The 24,016-nt window shown below is 47.8% G+C and overlaps 8 protein-coding genes across 8 annotated transcripts; 3 read left to right on the top strand and 5 right to left on the bottom strand.

Moving 5' to 3' along the window:
• The first annotated feature begins 257 nt into the window (after positions 1-257).
• F5891DRAFT_224477 (uncharacterized protein) lies at positions 258-2,147 on the top strand. Its single transcript, XM_041370985.1, has 2 exons — positions 258-716; positions 768-2,147. The coding sequence occupies exons 1-2, from the start codon at positions 666-668 to the stop codon at positions 1,887-1,889; spliced, it is 1,173 nt and encodes a 390-aa protein (XP_041233621.1). The 5' UTR covers positions 258-665; the 3' UTR covers positions 1,890-2,147.
• Positions 2,148-2,838: 691 nt separating this feature from the next.
• F5891DRAFT_974627 (uncharacterized protein) lies at positions 2,839-4,361 on the bottom strand (the record flags this gene model as incomplete). Its single annotated transcript, XM_041376471.1, has 5 exons — positions 2,839-3,779; positions 3,920-3,995; positions 4,047-4,159; positions 4,239-4,283; positions 4,343-4,361. The coding sequence occupies 5 exons, from the start codon at positions 4,359-4,361 to the stop codon at positions 2,839-2,841; spliced, it is 1,194 nt and encodes a 397-aa protein (XP_041233620.1).
• A 798-nt stretch (positions 4,362-5,159) lies between these two features.
• Positions 5,160-5,866, bottom strand: F5891DRAFT_938866 (uncharacterized protein; the record flags this gene model as incomplete). The annotated part of the gene is made up of 3 exons (XM_041374196.1): positions 5,160-5,225; positions 5,276-5,702; positions 5,760-5,866. 3 exons carry the CDS (start codon positions 5,864-5,866, stop codon positions 5,160-5,162), a joined length of 600 nt encoding a protein of 199 aa, XP_041233619.1.
• A 1,776-nt stretch (positions 5,867-7,642) lies between these two features.
• F5891DRAFT_998510 (dipeptidyl aminopeptidase) lies at positions 7,643-11,310 on the bottom strand. The gene is made up of 15 exons (XM_041378493.1): positions 10,930-11,310; positions 10,680-10,878; positions 10,527-10,630; positions 10,391-10,474; positions 10,164-10,339; positions 9,524-10,109; positions 9,274-9,470; positions 8,993-9,207; positions 8,833-8,934; positions 8,705-8,780; positions 8,458-8,652; positions 8,356-8,410; positions 8,231-8,305; positions 7,936-8,180; positions 7,643-7,878 (listed from the first exon to the last, which is right to left on the bottom strand). Exons 1-15 carry the CDS (start codon positions 11,203-11,205, stop codon positions 7,773-7,775), a joined length of 2,691 nt encoding a protein of 896 aa, XP_041233618.1. The 5' UTR covers positions 11,206-11,310; the 3' UTR covers positions 7,643-7,772.
• A 116-nt stretch (positions 11,311-11,426) lies between these two features.
• F5891DRAFT_1124775 (integral membrane protein S linking to the trans Golgi network-domain-containing protein) lies at positions 11,427-12,242 on the top strand (the record flags this gene model as incomplete). The annotated part of the gene is made up of 4 exons (XM_041363913.1): positions 11,427-11,486; positions 11,542-11,656; positions 11,712-11,916; positions 11,966-12,242. 4 exons carry the CDS (start codon positions 11,427-11,429, stop codon positions 12,240-12,242), a joined length of 657 nt encoding a protein of 218 aa, XP_041233617.1.
• A 2,481-nt stretch (positions 12,243-14,723) lies between these two features.
• F5891DRAFT_1220949 (P-loop containing nucleoside triphosphate hydrolase protein) lies at positions 14,724-17,922 on the top strand (the record flags this gene model as incomplete). The annotated part of the gene is made up of 21 exons (XM_041369418.1): positions 14,724-15,016; positions 15,073-15,148; positions 15,200-15,248; positions 15,299-15,320; positions 15,375-15,546; positions 15,599-15,639; positions 15,692-15,747; positions 15,797-15,901; positions 15,953-16,063; positions 16,145-16,146; positions 16,193-16,238; positions 16,296-16,373; positions 16,426-16,473; positions 16,531-16,716; positions 16,769-17,084; positions 17,132-17,205; positions 17,257-17,308; positions 17,357-17,380; positions 17,433-17,456; positions 17,510-17,533; positions 17,590-17,922. The coding sequence occupies exons 1-21, from the start codon at positions 14,948-14,950 to the stop codon at positions 17,920-17,922; spliced, it is 1,908 nt and encodes a 635-aa protein (XP_041233616.1). The 5' UTR covers positions 14,724-14,947.
• Positions 17,923-18,074: 152 nt separating this feature from the next.
• On the bottom strand, positions 18,075-21,169 carry F5891DRAFT_223997 (Dynamin central region-domain-containing protein). Its single transcript, XM_041370984.1, has 10 exons — positions 21,036-21,169; positions 20,946-20,977; positions 20,846-20,886; positions 20,495-20,795; positions 20,370-20,449; positions 19,853-20,321; positions 19,442-19,804; positions 19,173-19,388; positions 18,619-19,107; positions 18,075-18,557 (listed from the first exon to the last, which is right to left on the bottom strand). The coding sequence occupies exons 1-10, from the start codon at positions 21,091-21,093 to the stop codon at positions 18,228-18,230; spliced, it is 2,379 nt and encodes a 792-aa protein (XP_041233615.1). The 5' UTR covers positions 21,094-21,169; the 3' UTR covers positions 18,075-18,227.
• A 159-nt stretch (positions 21,170-21,328) lies between these two features.
• Positions 21,329-22,506, bottom strand: F5891DRAFT_998471 (ATP4, subunit B of the stator stalk of mitochondrial F1F0 ATP synthase). Its single transcript, XM_041378492.1, has 6 exons — positions 22,399-22,506; positions 22,305-22,347; positions 22,039-22,249; positions 21,813-21,983; positions 21,534-21,756; positions 21,329-21,475 (listed from the first exon to the last, which is right to left on the bottom strand). Exons 1-6 carry the CDS (start codon positions 22,436-22,438, stop codon positions 21,450-21,452), a joined length of 714 nt encoding a protein of 237 aa, XP_041233614.1. The 5' UTR covers positions 22,439-22,506; the 3' UTR covers positions 21,329-21,449.
• Between the last annotated feature and the right edge of the window lie 1,510 nt (positions 22,507-24,016).

Below are 24,016 nucleotides of genomic sequence, written 5' to 3'. Positions count from 1 at the left end.
ATTACTTATGGACGACCAGAGGGTTCGCATTGTCAACCATTCGGAAACTCGGAGCACAGAGACGCTCGCCGATTTGTTTCGCTTCAGTTTCACTTTCCATGAGGTTGCATCAAAACTGAGGATGTCTTGAACCAATGAACAAGCCTGAGAGCGTGACTGTTTAAATTCAAGTGCGTCATTATCAAGATTCAAGAGTGTAGTGGAGGAGACATGATTGACGAAAAGTGAATCGGCCCTTAAGTGCGTACATGCTAGTATGGTCGGTAGGAATGTGGGGAGGAGACTCAGAGCCTGATTTTGTGAGTACCTTCGCACGTATCAAACTAAAAACACAATACTACTGAATAAGGTCACAGCTCCACAAAGCTAAAACAAAACAAAATTCCCGGATGACCTAGTAGTGCCGACTAAGTATGTTGAAGTCACCATTCCACAAATTCTACAGGCGAGCGCACTGACCCTCTTTGCAACAATGCAAAGTCTCTAGGTGTGGATGGTCGGTGTTTCACACAAGACCCGCTACGAAAAACTACAATAGCAAGGTATGTTTGTTGTGGACCTGTGGTTTGCGAAGCGTTGTAGTTTAAATAGGGACGCAATTGTTGGCCGAACGTCAGAATCATTTCTGACCTCCATCTTCACATCTCAACCTCCTTCGTGTCAATATGCAATCAAACACCGATTCATCAGCCATCTCGGGCACCATTACTCGTCTTGTAAGTACTTTATGTTAAAGGTGTTAGCGTCTGAACAAACATCTACTTCAGCAGTCGCATGTAGACATGTACGAGGCCACAAACCCAAGCCATGTCAACTATCGTTACTGGCAACTCGTCCAAGAGATGGCCAAGATTGTGCAGTCCATCGGTCCTCCCAGGGGATCTTCATCGCCTATCGGGCGCCTGCCCGCCGAAATCCTCGCTGAAATTTTCCTCTACTGCATCCCAGAAGACGCAAACTGGGCGCCCGCGCCAGATCTAGCCCCCATGCAGTTGACTGCAGTATGTCGACGATGGCGGGAGATTGCTGTGAACATGCCGAATTTATGGCGCAGGCTGCGATTGGAAATAGGGCACGGTGACTGGCAACAGAGAGCTTTCTGTTATGAATCCTACCTCGAGCGATCACGGGGACGTCAACTGTCATTGACTCTCGAGTGTGATAACAATAACTGGACAGAGCTACGAAGCCTGCTCCAGCCACACGTCGATAAAATTTCCTCACTGCATGTTGGATTATTCTCCGATGCCGGCTCCTTTCCACTGGTGCTGGCGGACTTCGGCGGACTCGAGGAGCTAGCTATATACACGGATGGTTTTGGTCCTGCACCAGCTCTCGACAATATCGAGGACTCCATTACGCATTTGCCGCCCAACATGCGCAGTCTCAGGTTATTGGATGTGTTGCTTGACTTTCGGACGTTGACTAGCCTCAATTCTCCCTCATGGGCCGGTCTCACAAATCTTGAGGTTCTGGTAGTGGGACTAGTTAGATTACCCCGCTTGCTTCGTCTTTGTCCCAATCTTTCGTCGTTGACGATGATTGGAGTATTCATGGTGGCGATCGAGACCTCAGAACAATTGGCGCACACCAAACTTCAATCCTTGCGCATTTCCGGCAATTTATCTACGGACTCGGTCTTGTTCGGACTTCTTGGGCTATTCGAAAACGTCACGCTCCCGAATTTACGCATCGTCGAAGTTAGCAATATAGGAGGATGGGCTCACAAAGAATTCAAGGCGTTCATAGAACGGTCACAGTGCCCCCTAGAAAGCTTGATCTTCGGCGGTGGAGCGAGGACGACGGCTCAGCAACGAGCAGAATATCTCACTCTTTTCCCATCTCTCGAACTAGTGGTAGATCCTATGCGTTCCTTGTTTCTAGAATAGACTGGGACAGTTTATGTACATAGTTGACGAAATGATGCTCACATGATTATGATATACGAGTAGTCGACACAATCGAGATTACATCTCAACTGTTCTTGGAGGGGGAAGTGGATTAGAACACAGAAACTTGCAGCAATATCCTATGCAGTCTTTGCACGACATATACAGGCAAATGATACTACATCCTTCTTGGCTGATAACTCAAAAGCGCATACATTAGCATAATAATCTATCTAGCTCAGTATATATCTGGATAATGCATGGACAGGAGAGTCACGCGAATTGGTTCCGCGGGATCAAACGTTTCGATATTGTAGATGTACGTATTCTGGCTTTACTTTGCTAAGTTCTAGCTATGGTCTCATCCTAACTACAATAAAGGAATAGGCTAGTTGTATATGTGCACCCGCCGTGGTCAAACAGACCCCGAGGTCGAGATTAGAACAAATGAGAATGTCCTCCAGAACATGATTACAATGCATTGAAACCCCAGAAAATGATAGGAGTGAACATGTTTATGTTAGATCTAGAGTACGGACGCGGGGCAACTTCAGGCGGGTCCAGACCAAGTGGCTAAAACTGCATCTTGCACATCGGACTTCGAGCATTGGATGTGTTCTTGATCTACGAAATTTGAAAACTTCTGGCATGAGTTGTATAGCTGTGCAGTATGACAACAAGTTGCAAGTCTCCCGAGGTTGATGAGGGTCGATTGAGGTCGACATGAGTATACATGTAAAATCGCCTGTGATGCTACATATCTGCATTCCATGTCGGCTTTTTCACATTTTCATGCCAAAATCTCATGCCCTTCCACATCGCATTGCTCTCCCATAGTGTTGCAAATCGAACGTCGTCCCGAGCTGTGGCACGTTTTCTCGTCCGTATAAGTTGATCCATGTGATAAGTTACTGTGTCATGTCTGGAATCAATAGCTTCGTCTAGACGTCTAGGAGAGCTGGAGGATCCTACTCGCAGTGCCTCGGCGTGTGACGGGGGATACGGATTCCGTATCCTTATGGCTTTCGCTACTGCAGGTTCCTGGAACCACTGAATTGCCTGGTTGTTGTGTGACTGGAGGTACATCCTGCGCAAACTGCTTGAGAGTGTGATTTGAGGCTACCGGCCTAGTAGAACTTTCGCCATCCTCCCTGCTCCCGACTTTGGCAGTTGCAGCGACTGGTTCTAAATGCAGAAGAGGGAGGCGCGAACGGTTCCTGGAAGGAAATTGCAGTCGGGTGAAGTCGATAGCCAGCACAGGAGGAGAATCTTTGAGACACGTAACAGAACTGGTATCGTTCACGGTGAGAGTATATTGAGGAGTATGTTCATAGGCACGATCAGTATCGACGGCCTTCTTGTGCCCATGATCATTTCGCAAAGAACAGTGCAATGATGACCCCTGAGATTGATATTTTGACACAGCTTTGAAGGGAGGAGTAAGGTCATGAGGAGCGGATAGCGTGTGATCATCGGGAGGAGTATTTGCGATGCCTGTATCGGGTGTAATCACACGAGTTGATCTAACGCCGTGGTTTTTGGCGACTGGGGAGTCGTATGCTTCTGTAATCGCGATGTCGGATAAAGTTTCTGTTGACGAAGACGAAGACGATAGCTTCAAGGAGAGCATACGGCGTTTGAGTGGACGCCGCGGGAGACTGTCTCCTGATTCACTATCGTAATGCAGTGCGTTGGGGTAGGGGAGGCTGTCTCTCTGGCGCTTTCGCTTCTGGAGGACGTTCGGCGGGATGCGGCAGAGATGTGTTTGGGGTTGACTCTGTGGCACAGAAGAATGTGATACCCGTTGTGGATATCGAGAGCATACTACTGAGGTGAGTACATGATCTTGGATTCCCGTGCGACTGAAAGGTGGTCCAGCATCAAAGCCATCTGTGGGGAGGTACATGAGATCCCGAAGTGGTATGAGATGTGGCAGGGAAATATCAAATAGGCAGAGAAATTAGTAGGGTGCCACAACAAGTAGAGTGTTTGACGGTCGAGGAACACAGCATGAGACGTAGTAATCGTACCATCAAGTACGTAGCCCACGATTGGAACACGAAACGAATGCGCGACACAGTGCAAAATCCAGCTCGCATGTATGACCTACAGGGAGCGTGCTTAAAAAGGAAAATATGATGTTAAGAGGTAGCTCACCACTATCGATCTTCTGCAAAGTATGCTCGTCCACTCATCTTCGCGACTGACGGCAAAAAAGTAAGACGCGGCAGCACTGGTTCCTCCAGAATAGATTCTGCCTCCATGAGTCACTGTACGCAGCAGGTAGAGCAGTTAGTCGCAGTGTTGTACAGTATCACTTAGATCTTCAATGATATGCTTAGAACTTACACCATGTCTGAACGGTTTCTTTCGGTACCCGCTTACTAAAACACGCTGGAACACAAGTCAGAGGTGCAGAAAATCCATCAGCCAAGGTATCGGAACTAACACACCTGTGTCGTTGAAAAGCATGTTAGTGGAAAGATGAGTGCAAGAAGATGCTTATATCATACGTTCGAGAAAGGATAACCCCTGGACTTTGGATCCTTCGGAGTTTGAACTCGAACGGTAATGCCGCGAAGTTCCTCAATGGCAGCCTTGAATGCACGTCAAGTTCTACTTACAGTTGGTCAATGTAGGCCATCGAACTAATGCTAGGCCTACATGCCAGCAAATTGATGCCAAATCCTAGTTACTTCTGCTATTTCCACGTGGTCAATGTCATCAAGATTGCACCGGTGGGACTGGCCTGAACATTCTCATCTGCATCATTCAGCACGTCACCCTTACAGTTAAAAACCGGGTGGGGCATCTAAACAATATTGGATTGACATCTGTCACTAACGTCGGAATAGACCGCCGGATGGGCGGGAGAAACAATTAGCTTGCAGTCGGCCTGGTAATCGAGAAGAGCATTATCGATATAGAAACTATGACTGCGGTCAAGGAACGCACGGTCCGAGTCATTCACAAGAAAACGCCATGGGCAAGATGAATGGATTTGCGCGTACTAAACAAGTATCCTTAGACCCGATCACGGCTTGGTCTGCTTGTTCCCGAAGTTAATTGAAATGAACCTTCGTTAGCACTATGCACCATTTGCTATTGCCTTTGTTTGTACGCAGATGGATGCATACAAATAGAAATTGCCGATGCTAGTGAATTACGAAGATACGACCCGCGCAATAAAAATAGCACGAAAGGAATGACCACATGCTTCAGAATAGTTCTTCCAAGTAGAGGTAAAAGAGGGCGTATCCAAATGACATTTCAGTTATTGGGCGTGCGCATCGCAAGGCTGGTAGCGACGAGCAGGTCCAGCATGAATTTCCCCGACTGTCGTAGAGATGACTACAAAGACCAGGGATCGCAGAATGAGAACGTACGGGTTGAACAACAAGAACACCATCTTTCGTCACTGACATGGATGTAACACGATATGTCGCTATAAGGGCGTCCTCGGCATCCAAACACTGACGAGAGCTACGTGATAAATGCTGGGATGTTCGACCGGCTCCTGTACGCACCTCCATCGCAGCACTAAACAGCCGCGCGCTCGTTTGCCAGCGATACTCCTTATGATTGGGACCCTCGAAGAAAACCGTTCCGTTGAAGGCCCCACGCTTCCTCTCCATCTTGACTGGATATCTGATACCAGTCATTGATAAGATCGTAGGCCCATGGTTTACTTCATCCAACAGTGGTGGTCCATTGTACGAAGACTGAGCTCGACAAAGCAGGGGACCATCTGAGCCATCAGCATGCAGATCAAAAGTCCAATGCATCGAACTCCGAGTGTTCTGCATGAAATATCTGTAGCGGCGATAGACAAAGTAAAAAGAAGCGATCGAAAATATCCTCAAAACTCACAAAGTTGTGGTTTTATCTTCCCCTTTGATAATCTTGCGATTACCAAACACACTCCCGAAATTGTAGATGTGCAGCGTAGTCGGTTGTTCTCTCGATGTGTTGAGCATGTGCAATTACCCGAGCCTGAAAGGTCCTCGAGGTAACAGTGAGAATCACGTGTCCGCTATGTACTCCTCCAGAGCGTATTCGGGGCGTGTCCAGTCTAGGGTCTTTTAGGCAACAAGGACAGGATATCACGGGCTTTGTTTAAGAGACAAAGATTTCTATTTCCAGAACGTCGACTGCATCCGATTATCACGTCTGAGAGCTATTTAAGGACTTCTTGAGGGCAATAGCATGTGGAAAGCTCCGTAAGCAGATTTGAAGACGAAATGGGAGACGACAAGGCTTACCGTTTTCAGCGACGCGCCAAAATTTGTTGCCAGATGAGGGCAATGTGTACAATTCCCCGATAACGAGCACCATAATGGTCCAAGAGCAGCTCAAAGAAGCATATACGTGATTGAAGCGCACGGAAATGTTACTAGTCCAACCCCGCTGACCAGTGTCATATGGTTATCCATAGCTGAGGGAGTAAAACAGGTCCGCTGCTTTATCTACATCTTCTTGAGTTCCCCCACACCTCGATTGCAGTCGTCGCGCGGAGCAAAGAGCACCGAGCTTCCCCGTGAGAGTGGTGATGTCCGAATGAAACAGCGTGCGACAGCTGTATAGGGCAAGGAATCGACCCAGTACCTGTTCTGCTAAACCATCCCCCAAAGTGACTCGAAACTAACCTTACGTGGAGTTTACCATCATCGAATCATGTAAGAACTTCTAGTCGGAAATTGAAACCACCTAGTGCCGTGAAATAGGTAGTACTGTCCTTCGGGAACTCGAGATGAAAATGTCGACCTGGTCCCATTACTTTTCTAGTCACAGTAATGTGCACTCAGCCTTCCGGCGCTGACCGCGAGAACAGTTGTGCACATGGCATGATACCCAAAGATAAGACCAGCCAGCAGAGGTGGTATTAGGTGCAGCTGGCTCGGAATGTAAATGATGCCCAGTCTTATCCGTTGTAAGACTGCACAGTCATCCGGTATTCAATATATTCACTTGACCGTACAAGTGTTAGCTTCTTGAACGAATCAAAAGGCGTGTTGCGAAATCGGCTAGAATCGGAATCACTGTATTGCTACTAGTTGTAGATTAAGCAGCCATGCTGAAGATACCACACGCACCAAGTTGGGCAGAATATGCTATGCTCTCGGATATTGGAGGGCGCTCTCTCCCTAGGCTGAATGTATTGCTTCCTTTGGAGATCGCCCGGAGATGAAAGATTTCAAGTTTGTCTTGTATTCTTGATTGCCAGCAAGTGCCAAGTTGCCAGAAAGGTCTAAGATCTAAGGGACTCGGATGACGGACTTGTAATTCCTCGTGCACAGTGACGAATTGAAGCGAAGCTTTAAATATAGTAAGTAGTACTTAACAGTAGGAGCCATGTTGCATGCAATTGTCATGCAGAATAGTCGTCTGGCGACAACGTAACCTGAAACCAGGCGTCAAAGCGAATACGTCCAATGACTACCCAGTATACGGATCCTGCCGTCACGTAAGTTGTACTCCAGCGCATTGCCTGCGCATGTGATCCTTCTAACCGAAGTTCGCGAAGCTTGACCGCTAGGTGGATGAAGCCTATGGATGGAAATCTGCACGAAACCGACTAGGAGCCGCCATATCGGAACAGTGAAGATCGTTAGCTACATCCATGAGATTCGAGTCTTACTAATTGAGGCGGTTTCTCAGCCTCAGAATCGATTTCTGAAACGCAAGATGGTTTGGGCCCATGCTAGAGTCGGTTTTGGGCGCCCTAGTAGTACTCGTGCTGGCAGTAGTAAACTTTTCCTAGCCTCTTTTAGATGCCGCCCCAAACAGCTAACGCACAAACACAAGGATTATACCCGCATTCTCCGCTTCTGATCTGAAAATTTACGAAACCCGAAGATCTATGTACACAAGTTGACTAGTCAATTACCAACCCCGTCGCCGGCCACCTTTCCCCCACTTTTCAACGAGGAATAGAGCCATATACTCGTAAATTTCTCTAAACGCACCTCTGCGAGTAATCGAGTGATCGCTACTCGATAGAAAACAGTTAGCATTGTACTACACGGAATGAATTCCAGTGGCGAACCTGTCTGTGAACATCCTGAAACGGAAGTTTCTGACTTGGGCTTCTGTGAACATATCCAACAAGTGAGCTGTGTTTGCATAGTGGACATTGTCATCTCCGCTGCCATGGGCGAGTAGATAGTCTATGCTCTTGAAGCCCTCTACATGTGAAACAGAGGCGTTGATGTATCCTCCAGGATTATTGTCGGGCAAGCCCATGTACCGTTCTGTATAAATAGAATCATATAGTCTCCAACTGGTCACAGGCTAGACTTGCTAGTGAGTGCAATGACTTTATCAGTGAGAGATGCACATACAGCAACCGCCATGGCCAAAGTGTGAATACCGGCATTTGCTTCGGCAACCTTGGAAGCCATGAACCCGCCATAAGACTGCAGCAGTCGATTGGTATATTAGCCACAGAATCCAGAATATGGCTCACCCATCCCCAAATTCCAATACGTTTCGGGTCAACATAGTCTTTCCCAGCCCAGATGCTGCCAGATGTTCAATACTGCATCTCATAATTTCAGGCGCTCCGTACCGTGCAGCATTGATTTGGTCCTGGGTCTCCCAGAAGCCAAGATTATTCCTTACTGGGTTGCGCAGGTGCCGCCCCTTGAATCCAGTCCCCCGACCGTCCACAACGACGACGACATACTGAAGTGTGCAAACGAGATAGTCATGCCAGTCTCGTTTGTACTCGACATCCACCTTCTGACTCTCTGGCCCACCGTACCTGAAAGCATCGGAAATAAGCGTGTTTGCTTTCAAAAAGGCATGGTACAAACACGAGGAATAAGACTGGGTACTTCGTCCGCCCTGAGTCATCCATGCGAGGAGGGCGCATTTCCTTTACGTTTAGCTCTGGGGGCTGTATATAGTTTCATCGCGAGAAGAACGCATCAAATAAACTAACCAAAGCCATCACTGTCTATCGTCGAATATGTGACGGCCGCAGTTTCAAATTCAGTTAGCGTGGCATTTAATGCAGAGTTGTCCGTCAGAACATAATCGAAATCTGAAATTAAGTTGTAAGCGCTAGTTGTACTGATAATGGAAATTAGAGATGACATCACCACTATTGCTAACATCGACAATTCGCTGCCATGGTACAGCTGGTCCCCTATAATTAAGAAGATAAAATCCGGCTTCAGGTGAAAAGCTAGCACTGTATGAAGAGGGTGTTGATTCATCTGTAAGCGAGATTGGCTCCACGTATTCTGAAACTAATGGCGTAATGGGGATTGAATAGATGTGACGTTGAATGGATGATCGCGCGGCTTGGAAATATCTGTAGATGGGATATGGGCGCAATGAATCATGAAGCTCCGACGGGAATTAAAAAATAGTAACTTACATCAATCCTCTTTGCGTATCTACTGCTTTAATGCCCCCTGTAACTTCCCATGGGCCGGAAGTGAGGAAACGTGGAGTATTACTCTCGGCAGGATCGAAAAGAGCAATATGGTTGTAGCCGTCGTTTGGTACAATATCAAGATAGGCAGATGAATCCCCTGAACGCAGGCTGTCCGGAAGAGGGAAAACATTTTGGGCCTGTAGTGAGCTTCTCAGTAAAGGATGACTACGCAATAATGCGAGCCACTTACGCTTTGAATCCAGCCCTCATCACCTTCCTCACCACCACTACCAAGCCTTCGGACTACCGTTCCGTACACGATGTCCGCAATTCCCATGTTTGTCAAGTCGAAGTACACGACGCTACCATTGTCTGCAGCGCGAGTAACCTCCTTAACGATGAGTGTCGATTGACCCACCCAGGTGACATCCATGATAATACTGTTCACTACGGGGAAGCGACCTTCCCAACTGAGTTCGGAAGTATAGATTTCGCCAGTCGAGTCAGAAGACGACTCAGATCCTTCGTACTGTGAGACATCGAAAACATGCACGGAAGCAAGAGGGTTGCTGTAGCCTGGTTTGGGGTATTTGATGACGACTTCTTGGGTATATGGAACGACAGTATAAGAATCATCTGTGGGATTGTAGATCGGGAACCGAAATTCGTCAACTTCGGTCTCGTCGAGACGTAGAAAGGCAATCTTGCTCGAGTCGGGAGACCACCACAGCGCGTAGTCATTTGATAAAACTTCTTCTTCGTAGATCCAATCAGGTACGCCATTGAATAAAGATGTATTCCCCGAGCTAGTGACACGAATGGGAGACGTAGAAGCACTGATGAAAAGCTATCAGAAGGCTTTGTTGTACGAACATCGAAACGGCGCTTACGACGGAGATGGGAGCACGTATATATCGTTGGCAGCAACGAACGCGATAGATTGCCCAGTCGGGGACCAGGTGGCATAAGCAGTGACTGGGGGATGAGTGGGCGGTACCAGTGGGTATGTTACTTTAGTGATCAGGTTATGCACGTAGTAATTGCCAAAGCTCGAATGACGCCATTGCTAGAAGTTGCATATCAGCATTCAAAGACTATGCTCATGGATAATCTTGACCTTAAGATGGTCAGCCTTCACCAGAATATACGTCATATCCGGCGAAAGCTTCCAATCTGTCCAGTAAATAATGTTCCCCTCATCCTGGACAGCTCTAAATTTAATGCACAATGACTTTGGAGAAAAGGGCGCTTACGTCCTTAATGTCCATCATGGAGACAAGGTTAGTCGTTCTATTATTTTTCAGGTCAACAAGCTGAATCTGGCCATTCTGGAAGATAGAGAAAACTCCATCGCCGGCTACGAAATATCTCCATGAGGGCAGAAGTTGTTTAGTGCTACAACTGACCTTCTGGAACCCAGTTCACATTCTCCCCCAAAGCACTGAATGTTCCGTTAAATATATGGTCCAAGGAAAATTTCCTGGCACCTGGTAGTCGATAGGTTTGTCCATTGTAGAGAGATGTCGCAGCAAACAGTCCAATTGAAGCAGAAAGAAAAACCAGCGATGCCAGAGAGATGATAAGGTACTTTAGGCTAGCGGGCCTCTTTGATACAATGTAAGCAAAGAAATGAGAGCAATGTAAGTTATGACTGACTTTGTTCCCTCCTACCAGCAAGCCATTTCCCGGCTCCGTGTCACCGAAGACATTCGGGTCGTCCGAAAGAACAGTATCCCGCTTCTCAATGAGACCCACGCTTTCGTCAGAGGAAGGCGCATCGAAGGGGCCTTCTTCGTAGTATACAGAAGGTCTAATGGCCAGGTCTGGGTGTATTGCAGTAATCCTCGAGCGAGAGGCCAGAAGACCGTGAGGGCTATCGTTTGAATTGTCTTCAAAGTCCTCATCATCTCCATTGACATGCCTGTAAGACATTGCCGCAAGCCAAAACAGACTCTTCGTGGCAAGAAATAACTACCGACTCTCTTGGCACCTCAACATAGTAGTACGATCGAATAGTGAATGAGAATTAGCCAATGCTAAGCGCTACGCAGTGCGCACCCTTTAATTACATAAGCACATTATGGCTTCATGCAGCCTGAGCCGCCTCAGACTTGAGCTTGAAGCTTGAAAGCTGACTTAGTATTGTAGTAACGATGGCGGCGTCATCTCGAGCACAGAACGCTAGCTGGGATCCAATCCTCATTATATCTCAGGCATGTTCTGTTCTGTTCTGTCCACATTGACCTAAACCGTCTACATCCACCTTAGATTATTTCAATACAAACTCTCCATTATCTAACCCTCTCCGTCCTCATCCCTCCATTATTGTCCATATTTGCGGAGGCCGGTGCACTCGTCTTTGAAGGAGGGGCAACGAATGTTGGTGCGTCTCATAACCGTTGAGTCATAAGCTATTGTTGAGAGGGAGGCTGCATCAGGGATGATAATGGATTGGCGAGAAATGGCCGGCCGTCCAACAGTACGCGGAATGCAGGGCGAAGACAGGTGGGACGCTTACTATGGCGCCTGGAGTGGTGGTAAACAACTCGGTTCCGGGTGGGAGGAAGGCAGGTGGGACGGATGGACCGACCCTATGCGAGGCTGGGTAATAGCATTCTCATGGATGATTGCATCCTTCGCAGAGTATGTGTTGTACAGTCCAGGATGCTTGCTAGAAACTGACCATACTCAGCATATACTATTTATGTATTCTCATTCGACGACCGCGTTTCATCTTGGATTTCGCACTAACACTCGCCTTCAGTCACCTCGTACTCACGACTTATTACTCGGCTTCAATACCCACTTCCTTGTTCTTCTGGCTCGTCATGTTCGCATGGTCAGCATCAACAGTCATAATCGCGGAGCAACTTTGCGTGAAGAGAGAGATGGCCGAAGGATTGGTTATATCTCCTCCGAGGGACGAAGAGGATGATTTGGAGATGGGAGAATTGCTTCGCAGAGATTAAGTGAGTCCCCGTGTATTTTGTGGCCCAGCTGCTCGTAGTACTGGTCTTAATTAAACTGAAGCCCCTTTGGATACGCAATAGCTGGCGATGTCCAGCACCATCTAGATCTTGACAAGGTTTGAGTGGCGTAGAAGATATCACCAATTTGTTCAATGCTTAGCCTTCTGCAAAACTCATTACCGCGTAGGTGAGCTAAACTAGTTGTAATTTGAAACATTTGGCAAGATACCTAATACCTGGAATTTATTGCGAGCTTGAGGTTAGTTGTTTGCGAATTTACGCCACCGACGGTTCTCTTGTTTTGAATTTCCCAAGTTCGTGTGGCCCTGTTCTTCATCTCGATCCGGTCACCGGACTACAAGGTCCATACTATGTTGGTAAGCGGTGGACTTGAATATGGCCCTCCGGACAGTCTACCTCTTCATTTCCGCTGGATGCTCGGTCCGCCCGGGAACCTTCGTTATTGCGCCTACATACATAGCAGTCGGCTGTATTTTTTTTTTCATATCCCAACATGTTCTGCAAGTAATCACTTTTAAGTGATAGCCGCGGAATTGGCGTCGCTATCTTTCTTGTTTAAAGTCAGTGAGTAATATGACTGCCCACTCCAAGACGTCAGGCTTATTTGCCACTAGCTTTGACGCTATTGATGTGGCGGCTTCGCAAGCGATGAGCTTTGAACCTGCATGCATTCGCATGTCATCACGCAATTGCTTGTCGATATGTTTCAAGTGCAGAGCACAAATTATTTTTACCCATTTCATCAAACAGCTGTTCACTTCATTTCTAGCATGGAGTCGTGCTTGAAACAGTGCACTCACGTAAGGTCCGTCACAAATAGCCTAGACTATTGGATAATCCAGAGTGCGAAGATTCTGAGCCCTTGATCTGCAGTGACGGCTGCGAATGAGATAGTTGGTTCGAGGGATATTCTAATGTACAATTGCATACAGGATCCTCCATGCCGACTTTGTCATTTCTACCGCGCATGGCTCGACATTACTGGGCCTAGAAGAGCTCCCAATTTATAGATGTCAACGTGCCTTCGTGCATGGTACGCATGTTGTGGAGCTCTGACAGGGGCTGGGAACATATCATGTGGTACCTTCAGGAATCAGACACCGGAAGACTGTATCACTTGTGCGGTGGCGATGGGAATATGAGTCCCTCGTTTGAGTGGGGTGCGCGGTCTGCATCTTGCTGAGGCGGTAGGGTTACCTGTTGCATTTATCAAGATCATGAACTTTAGATTTCAAAAAGGAGGCGATTTTGTGACAGATAGCTTTCAGTCTAGACAATACTTTCAGAATGATCGGTCAAATCCGTTTGTGAAATTGTGAAGGCCGGTGAAGGCCTCGACTCACTAATTATAGAAAGATTTGCTCTTAAACACCGGCCGCAGGTGAACGTCGTGAACACCGGAGGGTGGCCATATGTCTAGGCATACTCATAACTTTAAGGTTGCCTTCGCAGTTGAAAAAGACAGTGATGCTTGTTACTCTTTGTGACCGTATTCTTTTCCAGCTATTTCCGACAATCCAGTGCAGACTTAATGGAGTTGCGCCGCCTGCCCTTTGCCCACAGGTGGAACCCACCACAGTCCGTGGCGGCGGCGGTTATTGGTTGACGCTGGTGATACCTTTTGTGGCAACTTGGCTCCTGTCCACGTCCTAGGCTTCGTCTGTCTCGTCAGGATTCGACTTGGTCTTCGGATCTGCTGGCATTCGGAACCAACTCGGAGCTACAGTTAATTCCAGGGGCGCAAAGCTGCTGGATTCCATTTCATATGATCCTACCTTCCACTCAGGGGAGTTTCCCCTGTGGAACTTGTTGACGAAAGATCATAGGCTCGTCGTTGCTAAGCCGACACTTGCTCCCCGAGAGCCGTATGCCCAGGGCCATGCGACTTGAATGTGACTATTTGAACTCAGAATTGATTACGAGCGTATTACTCTTCGGCCGAATTTGTCTCACAGGTTTAGCTCGGGTCCAATTACGAAACCGCGGGGTAACACCAGATATTGTTCGGTTCGTATGCTGTCGTTCTTTTGAAGGCGAGAGAGGGCTTTATGTACAATGTAAGCACCACGGCAAGACCTGAGCTTACAAGGAACTTGGAAAGGAAAGCCAGATGGTATGTTTCCACGCGAATAGCATGGGACAAGAGCTAGTACCTGAGGCCTGAGTCCTGAGTATCGCTAGACCGAATAAGCGAGGGTCTGTGATTGCTCCGCCACGGGTCGCAGGACTTGTGGCGAACGCCGTAACGAGTCTACTAGTTATCCCAGCTGAGGCTTGTTGTGAGAGTACCGCCTCGAAAGTATCCTAGACCTATAGATGAATATTTGGATCTTGGACTTGAGGCTGATGGACGTAAGGCGCACACTGATCTGAGGCGTTTCATTGAATGAAGTTGTGATGGGGATGTGTGCCAACCTGAAGCGTTTACTTACTAGCGAAATTTATGTGTGGCTCTTATCTTGTGACCACCCCTTTTGGTTGTTCCGCTGCCCTAATACTTTTCAGATCGCACGCAGATTTATCATACTCGCTTTCAATCGGGGAAGCAGCTATTAATCCCGTTATTCTAAGATGTACAGTCCGCCACCCTGTATGACACGAGGCGCCAATAAAATACCTTAAAAGGCCGTCCGTAGCGGGAAGAAGTGCGCCTCCTCCTACTTTTTCTAATACCCTCATCCTCGATGGATGCACTCAAGAGTATGCTGTCCCCACTGGGGGTCGGCAGTGCTAATGCCATACAAGACACTCTTGTACGTCGTGTCCGTTCAGCAGCAACGAATGTACTAACGCAAAATGTTCGCGACAGAAACTTGTTGTCATCGGCGGGACTGTTGAGACAGCTAGAAGAGCCTCAGCAGGAGCATGGCATACTTTCCTTGACTGTACGGAACGTTCGAGAGTTCACGGACTGTAGCTAATATGTACATCCGCAGCCTTCTTCTTGACGGCACATTTTAGTCAAGAAGACTATCCGTATGACTGGTAAATTTCATCTATCGAAGTCGTGACCAAGTTCTTACCTTTGTTTGTAGGCTTATGCACTGGCTTTCGAAGGTGGGCAGCAATTCCAACATCATCAATCATGAATGGCATTGACGCTAAGCACAGCAACCGGCCTGGGGACGCAGCCGTGAATTTGAAATTACCACCAGGACGGTTGGCCGCAATGGTCTCACGCAATCAACGACGGGTGACCTAGATGAGGAAGATGAAGACGAAGAAGAGGATGCTCTCGTACACGGACGTCGGAAACGCAAAGTGGCGTTCATGCCAAGTATAGGTAAGTCAATGCCCGCATATCGGTTCCACGTGGTTGAATATTTCACTACTAGATACGACTCACACCATCTATTACCGTGGTCATTGGCTTCGGGTATGCTATTACTATTCGGTAATGTCCTCGGAACACTAACATACTTCAATAGATAACTAGGACTAAGCGCTACCCGGACTACGGTCATGGTTCGGCTCTGAAGATTAGGTCAAATATTTTTTACCAGTGTTCCGGCAACATGCTTATCGCCCTGCAGCGTGATTGCTCGCAACAATGACATTTTGAAGAAACTCGTTCTCGAGGCGAAGCGCGAGTATGAGAAGGATGCCGAACATCGCGTCCATATTTTTATGGCCGATACGTGAGTCTAGCCTTATCATTAAGGTACAAACGAATCTCATTCTATTTCAAGGACTTACGGCTGTTGGCGTTGGAATGGAGCTCGTCAGAAGCGCCCCATGAGTTCTATTGTATTGCAACCAGGCGTCAAAGATATGCTTCTGGCTGATTGCAAAGACTTCCTGTGCTCTGAGGATTGGTGAGTGAGCTTTCAAAATTAAATTGTTACAAGAGCATCAATTACTTTTTCCAGGTATGCTGAAAGAGGTGCGTGAGATGGCGTAACGTTGAAATCAGACCTGACGGCACGCAGGTATACCGTTCCGCCGTGGATATCTGTTGCACGGTGTTCCTGGAAGGTTCGTATGATTCATGTGCTCTGGTTACCACCGGTACTCACGCTCCATTGGTCATAGTGGCAAGACTTCATTGATACATTCATTGGCGGGTGAATTAGGTCTGGACATCTACGTTGTCAGCTTGTCATCAAAGGGGTAAGAGTGGCTCGAGCCTGAGTAACCGACTATTAATGTCTGCCAAATTCAGGATGAGTGATAATACACTGACAACATTGATGGGTCATGTACCATCCAGGTACGGTTCTCCGTCATCCACGGTCATTTCTCGGTATTCATTTTATTATCATAACAGATGTATTTTGCTTCTTGAAGATCTGGATGCCGCGTTCACGCGCTCTGTCAGTCGTGATGCATCGTCAACTGGTGCTCCCACAGCATCTAGTACCAATAGCACAACCACTGAGACTAACGATGGATCAACATTGAGCTTGAGTGGACTTTTGAACAGCCTCGATGGGGTCGCCGCTGCAGAAGGCCGGTGGGTTGCTATGGCTCCCCTCTGAAACTGCGCCACTAACATGCCTCACCAGACTGCTTTTTGCTACGACTAACCATATTGAGCGCCTTGATCCAGCCCTTAGTCGCCCAGGACGCATGGATGTCTGGGTGAATTTCACACATGCGACAAAATGGCAAGCCGAGGGCATTTTCAAGTGTTTCTTCCCCTCGAAGCCTGCTGGTGTCGCTACCACATCTCCACCTGAAGAGGACGTTGACACTTCGCAGAAAAACCTTCCCCTGCCAAAACGCAAGGCGCCCAGTCACACTATTCCTGTGCTTGATGAGACTGAAATTTCTGAGCTTGCTAAGCGTTTCGCAGATGCTATCCCAGAGAACGAGCTAAGCGTAAGTTTCCGGAAGCGATAATATATTTGCCGTTGACGTCGTTTCAGGTTGCCGCGCTTCAAGGTTACTTGTTAAAGAATAAGGTTCGCCCGCGCGAATGTGTCGATGAAGTTGCACAGTGGCACGTATACATAACTTTGGGAAGTGCATCACGAACTCAACCATCTTACAGGATCATTGAAGAACGCGAGACTCGGGAGAAGCTCAAGAAGGAGAAGGCGGAAGTACGTGTGGTACAATATCTGTGTGACTTATGCTGAATTTGTTTCAAGCGCGAGGCGAAGGAGAAGAAAGAGGTAAGCTCCTGTGACTCGATCGGTCCTATTGTGATATCTGACCATGGGATAGACCGAGGAGAAAGAACGCAAGGAGGTATCGTGCTTGGTTCTGTCCCGCTGAATGATGTCACTCACAAAGCTATTCAGAAAGAAGAGAAGGTTGCTAAAGAGGTAATGTCCTATCAAACCCAATTATGCGCGTCCTGATGGTGAGACAAATCGTAAAGCAAGAAGAAAAGGATGCCAAAGAGAAGACCGAGAGGAAAGAACGTGCGAAAACCAAAAAGGCTCACCGCGCCGAAACTGCCTTGAAATTGGAAGGTACCTCCAGCACCAGTTCTCTGGCTACAACCGAAACAGTCGTTGTCCTGAGCACCGCTGAATCGTCAAGTTCTGAATCGGACAGCAGCAACGGCGGTATTGAGGCAGACACTGAGGAAAGCATAACCTCAGAGGAAGAACCCGACAAGTCCGCCGATAATGCGGGATCTGGTGATTCCGCTGTCAAAGATAGTAACCATTCTAAGGAGAAATGGGTCGCTGTAAAGGCTGACTCATGAGCTGAATGACTGTTGACACATTGCCTTGTTAGAATCCGGGGGGCGTGTCATCACCGCACTTATCGCTATTTTGCATCTTGGTCCATTTTGTGACGATCGCTTCGAGCTTGTTGGTACGGTTTAGATCTCGCAATATTTACGCAATCTGATATCCGAGTGCACGTATGCTACGTACTAGTTTTGTTATGGTTAACCTCCTAGCTAGTGCACTGTCAATCATACATGATAGATAGTATTTCGCAAACCAGAAGGAGTCTAAGTTGATGAATGGTTGCAATACTCAGTAGAGGTAAAAACTAAAGCTATCATATGGGCTTCAAATTGACTTCTGAAAGTGTTTTGAAGGCTTCTTTGTATGCATCCAACAACGCTTTTACCCTCGCCCGCTCGGCGACCAATGCCTCATCCTCGTTCAGTAAATCCGCAAAAAGCTCAGGCTTGTATAGAGATGCGACCAGGCGGTTCTGCACTTGCTGCGAGGTGTAGTTGACCAGGAAGTGCATGATCGCCTTTGGTATCAGATCCTGTATGCTCTGGCGGACAATCGAGAAGTATGATGCAATGAGAGATCTTATCAGTGACGTCTCCATCTCCTCTCGCATGGTGATTTGAGAGCCAGGTTCAGAAGACGATATCTAAAATCGTATCGTGAATCCTCGTACGAGAGGTATCTGTACTAGTGGGCAAAACACTTACGGCTTCGATATGTTTCCCCAGGCTCTTCATGTCAAATGCGGCGTTATTGCCATCAAGTGTCCGCTTGCCGGCCATAAGACCGGTGGGGCCTGCGGTCTCCGCATGTGAAATGTCCCTGCCTGTGGGTACCGGCGCTGGACCATGGGATCTTTCCACGGTTGATCCCGCAATCGGCCCTGGACCGTTCTGCCCAAAGAAATAGTTGAGAAACGTCTCTCTTGCAGAATGCGGGGAAGTTCCTGGTGCTCCTGGCTGCGTTGCTTGGGAATGCGCAGAGGAGTGACGGGGACCCTGAACCGGATGCGGCTTAGATGATGATGCTTTCGCAGTCGGTGCCGAGCCCGTGATTCGTGTGCGGTCATGCAGAGTGGATGACACGGAGCGCCCGTCACGAGAAAGGACTCCATTTGCTCCCACAGGTTCCTCGGTAGATGACTCATCCTCGTCTTCTAGCGTGGGTGCGCCATTTATAGGCTCGTTACTTTGGGGCTAACAGCAAAAGAAGCGCATATTGAGACCATCAGAAAGAGACAAAACCAGAAAGTGGTGCGTACGCGTGACGGTTGCGCAGGTTTGGGGGCGGGAGAAGTCGCGGCTTGTGCGGCGGCCGCGGAACCCGATATGAATGCAGGGTGGTTGGTGTTGATGTATGCAGCTTGTATCTCGATCAGGCTCTGTGCATATTCTGATGTAGGTCCGAGTCGTTCTCTCAAGAGTTCTGACACACATTCAATTAGCTGAGCGTGAAGGCGGGGGAATCGCTCTAATTCCTATTGAGGAGTTTGAATAGGTAAACCTTGATTAGATAGTAATAATGACTCACTACGCTTGTGCAATTGTGGCAGATTTTGACAAGCTCTTCGTATACCAACTCTACACATCTCAGACTAGGCGACTCCAGTAACTTAATCTGCGGTTTTACTAGCAGATCAAAAGCAGACTCCGGAACAAACAGGCTTGGCCGAGGGCCAGTCGAGTTCCGAATCGCAGTTCGGATATCCTGGTTATCGAGATTCGAGGTTGAATCAATACAAGCAAGCGCATGCCCAAAGATGTCGTTGAAGATGTAATATATACGCGCTCCGCCCGAGAGCTCCTTGGTCGAGATGTCGACCTTGGTACCTTCTATCGATGCAACAAAATCATGTGCGAACTTATTCATCAGCCGTAAGATAAGTCCGCCTTGCTGTATGGCGCTGAGTTCATGGTCCACGTATCTCAATAGATGGCCTACCTGGTTCTTGTCCCCGTAGATGGCAGCGTCACCAAAAGAATTCAGTTCTTGCTGTGCCTGTCCCATGAGTGTGTTGAGGCGAGCTTTCATGTCTGGCAGCTTATCGCGTATATGATTCATCAGCACCTGGTTCAGGGTTCTAGCAAGATATTTGGTGCCATTCTTGTGCGCGATGTTTCGGTATACAGCATGATTGCGGAAGAACTCGGCCTCTGAATCTAGGGCGTCGGACAAACTCTTCTCTGAGTTGATGTCTTGCTGACTTCGATTCACGACCCCAATGAAGCCTAGCTTCAGCGGATAGACGCGTCCTGTAAGAATATCGAGCGCGTTGGTACCTGCGTCCATCAAGTCCAGCTTTGTCAGTACCCCAATCGTTCGACGTCCTTGCGGATCAACGGAGCGAGCCAGCTTTAACGCGTCGGAGTTGGCAAGGTCGACGTTAGCAGCGGAAACAGCTAATATAACACTGAAGACAATAAGGCGGTTGCATCAACAGCGAGAAACAATGGCCAACCTATTAGGTTTTGAGATATACTCGACAACGAGGCCGCGTATCTGCCTCTCAATATCACTCGGCTGGTCTCCGACTGGAATCTACAAAGGTCAGGAGTACATACAATAATATTGGCATCGACATACCTTAGTCAATCCAGGTAAGTCCACCAGTGTGAGGTCCAGGACATCGGGGCTGTATATTTTGAGCGAAATGGGCAATTTGCTGATGCCTTTGTTCTGTCCAGCGACTCGAAACGTCTCCTGCTCTATCTCCTTCCGTATCTCATTGTAGTCCGTAAACCGCTTGTCAATATGCAAGAATTGACCCCATTCCGTATACGTAGGGGCAGCTGGATCGGGTGAAGGGGTGTGGATAAGTTGGAGGACAAGTGGGCGACGGGTGACAATGCCCTGTCCACGTGGAAGGAAGTCGCGACCAACGATGCTAATAAAGGCATGATGAATAATATTTCAGATGCGATAATTACCACATACTTTTCAAGTACACTTGATTTGCCCGCAGACTGACTGCCAACCTACCAAAGAATTTCTGAGTAATGCTTTCGGTAATATACGATCATTAACGTGCACGCACCACGACTAGCTGTGGCATATCCAGTTCGCCGCCTGCCCCTCAACCAAGTCAACACAAACCCTAATCGCATAGTCTTTCACGGGAACTCACCGAGGTTGCTGAATGTATCTTGCAACCGGTTGACGAGTTTAATGAGGTCTGAATCCATGACGGCTGTTTCCTCCCTGCGTTCAAGGTCGTGAATGAAAGGTCGTGAATGAAGGGAGAAGCTGACGAGCAGCGGCACAAAGAATTATGGTTGTACGTGCCGAGGCACGTGAGGTCTTGAGGCGCGTCGTCACGGCCATTTCCTATTTGGTCGCGTTTGGCTTTATGGCACTTACTAGGCGCAGGTAGCATCCGTTGAAACTCAAGTTGATTAACTTTTTCAAAGTTCCAGCTTGTGAAATGACCGCACGAATAAATTGCACTCGTAGGATGATAGAAGTTGGCTATATAGAAAAACTACGCGACTCTATCATGAATTACCTAGCCACAATCAATTATTGATCACCAGGTATGCATCTAGATTGCTTTGCTTTTCACGAGCTCTGAGAAAATAAGATTTAAAACTCAAGGATGAATGGGCGATGACAGATTGGTACTCACGCTCAACCTCTGCGACTGCGCTGGTCAGGATATCTTTTTGCACCTTCTCGTCCTGGAGGTCAGCCATAACCTTGGCAATCACGCTCTTGGCGAGCTCAAGTTGTTCGCTCTCTTTCTGTTGCTGCTCATAACGAACCCAGCTGTCGAGAACAGCTTTCACCTCGGAAGCAAGAGCGACCTTCTGTTGCTGGACGAATGCATCTGCCTCCAGCTGAGCGGTTTCCTACTCACAAAAAGAATCATATAGTGGCCATCGGACCAACAGGTAATTGTCCTCACCTTCGAGAGAGCAAAGAGACCCTGAGTCAGTGAAACGACATCCTTCATTTGCTCGACGGAGTTGATACGGTCCTTCACTGCCTGAGTGTGTTCTGTTCGCGAGCTTTCCAAAATGTTCTTGATGCGTTCAATGTGACCATTTGCCCAGTCACGGTATGGTTCCCGAACAAGCTAGGCGAAAACAGGTATATGGGAATTGGTGCAAGCACAATGGTGACAAACGTACCTTGGCAATGTAGGCAAGAAGAATGAAAGTGCCGGCAGCAACGACGGTCTCCTCGTTCACAACATAGAGCTCCTGGGAGATAGCAGTTGCAACAAGACCGGTGCCGAGAATTGCAGAACCAGTCTTGGTGATTAGACTCGGCGAGGAAGGAAGGGTATTTAGGATTTCTGCTGCGCGCTGCTCAGGTGGGGGATTCGAGCTCATTGCGCGCCTGCGTGGGTATCATTAAATAAACATATACATTTGGAGACCAATGTCGAACGTACGCGTTGACAGCCCGGGCAAAGCTAGGGAGGGCGCGTGGCCGAGCTACACAAATTTCAGCTTGACATGGCATGGTGGAAATTCCTAAAAACTGACCAGAAGCCTTGAGCGTATTGACCACGATCCTGGACGCCATTTGTGGTACAGATTGAACTACAGAGGACGTCGGGTTCCGAAGTCTGGATGAAGAGGATGGGAGACCGTGGGAAATAAAATATTCCGACTTGACACGATACCTTCATGCATGAGGCGTTACTTACCAGTAGCCGCCTCTATGGTGGGCTGCAAGGCGATGCCTGGCGCAGTAAATTGTTCTCGCATGTAAGTCATGCAACCTTATTTGATCACTGTTCAGCGGTGCACAGTGAAGACTATCGGATATCAACTGGGTCTGGACCACAGCACGAGCGGAGTGATCGAGAGGCTGGTTTATCGACCTATTGTTATAGACAGGCTGGAAGAAGATGCCGGTGCGGCGAATGATCGTATCACGCAGCGTATAAGGTTGGATTGTATCTCCTCCGATTTGATCGAGTGGTACTTATCTACTTGAACTCTGTGATCCCGATAATCAGGTAGTCCATGGTGCACATTGTACATCATCCAGGACTTTGAGACTAGCACTCGCTCTGCTATCTGGCGGTGCATGCGTTTCATATTCTCACGTATCTGATTTCTGGAAACAGAAGCTTTGACCTCATTATATGTTTCAAGTGACGACCTTTCAATCATGTGCATTGCCACGTGAATATTAATTTGATCCATCTTCCTTCTCTTTGAGAGAGGCATGGGATTGCTAGTAGATAACGCTGAATGTGAGTGCACCGTGGTGTTTACAGTTGTGGAGTATAAAGTCAAACATTGACAGTTCTCCTTGGGAATCCGGTTGGATAGGCTCTAGTGTTGTACATGTCGCTTCTATGAACTGTCATCTTTTCTTTTTTCGTCTTCGGTGGGTATTATCATAACATGCTTGCCTTGCTCTATCCCCCTTATCTGCCTGAAGTCATTTCCGAAGGTCATGTTTCCATTCTGTGAATGGGTTGCTCCGCATCAGAGACACTGTTGTGCTCTAATTGGGTCCACCTTTCTAGACTTTCCATTCTATTTCCATGTGCCGTTTGATACGGAGGATTCTTCGTTTGGCCTGAGAAGCATATGCGGAACTAATTTCTGGCTTGACGTATTAAAGATTGCTAGCCAATTGGCACACACGAAACGGTTCTTTGTGTCATGCTTGACCTTGAAGCGCCTCTCGAGAATGGTACGTTAACAAGCACTGCTCACTGAAACGGGCACCCCTACCTTCTGACAGAATATTTTCCGATAAGCAAAGTTTAGACCAAGATCCTTGGTCAGACTCTCTTAGAAGCATACCGGCCGGCGCCATGGCGTGTAAGTTAGAGTTCAAGAACGTATCCGTCAATGACTCCCGTGGGGTACATTTCATAGAGAACGTGTACTCGCTTTAAACCTTACTACTAAGTTCGTCAATCTTTTGTGTCCGCGGGGGATAATCTAACCATAACCATGTGGCGTCCTGTCAATCTTTCACTACAGCACGTCCCTGTAGCTTTCGCCGCTAGTACGGAGGGGCTGCCGGTGAAACTCGATGGGAGGATCATTGCTTGGCCTGGAATGGATCATGTAAACGTATCGCTGCGCTAGAGTACCTCCATTATTGATTTCTCCTGTAGCTGTCCAGTATGACATG

Source organism: Suillus fuscotomentosus (assembly GCF_016647785.1).
Source record: "Suillus fuscotomentosus strain FC203 chromosome Unknown F5891scaffold_2, whole genome shotgun sequence".
NCBI lineage: Eukaryota > Fungi > Basidiomycota > Agaricomycetes > Boletales > Suillaceae > Suillus > Suillus fuscotomentosus.
This window is presented reverse-complemented; position numbering and strand designations above follow the sequence as displayed.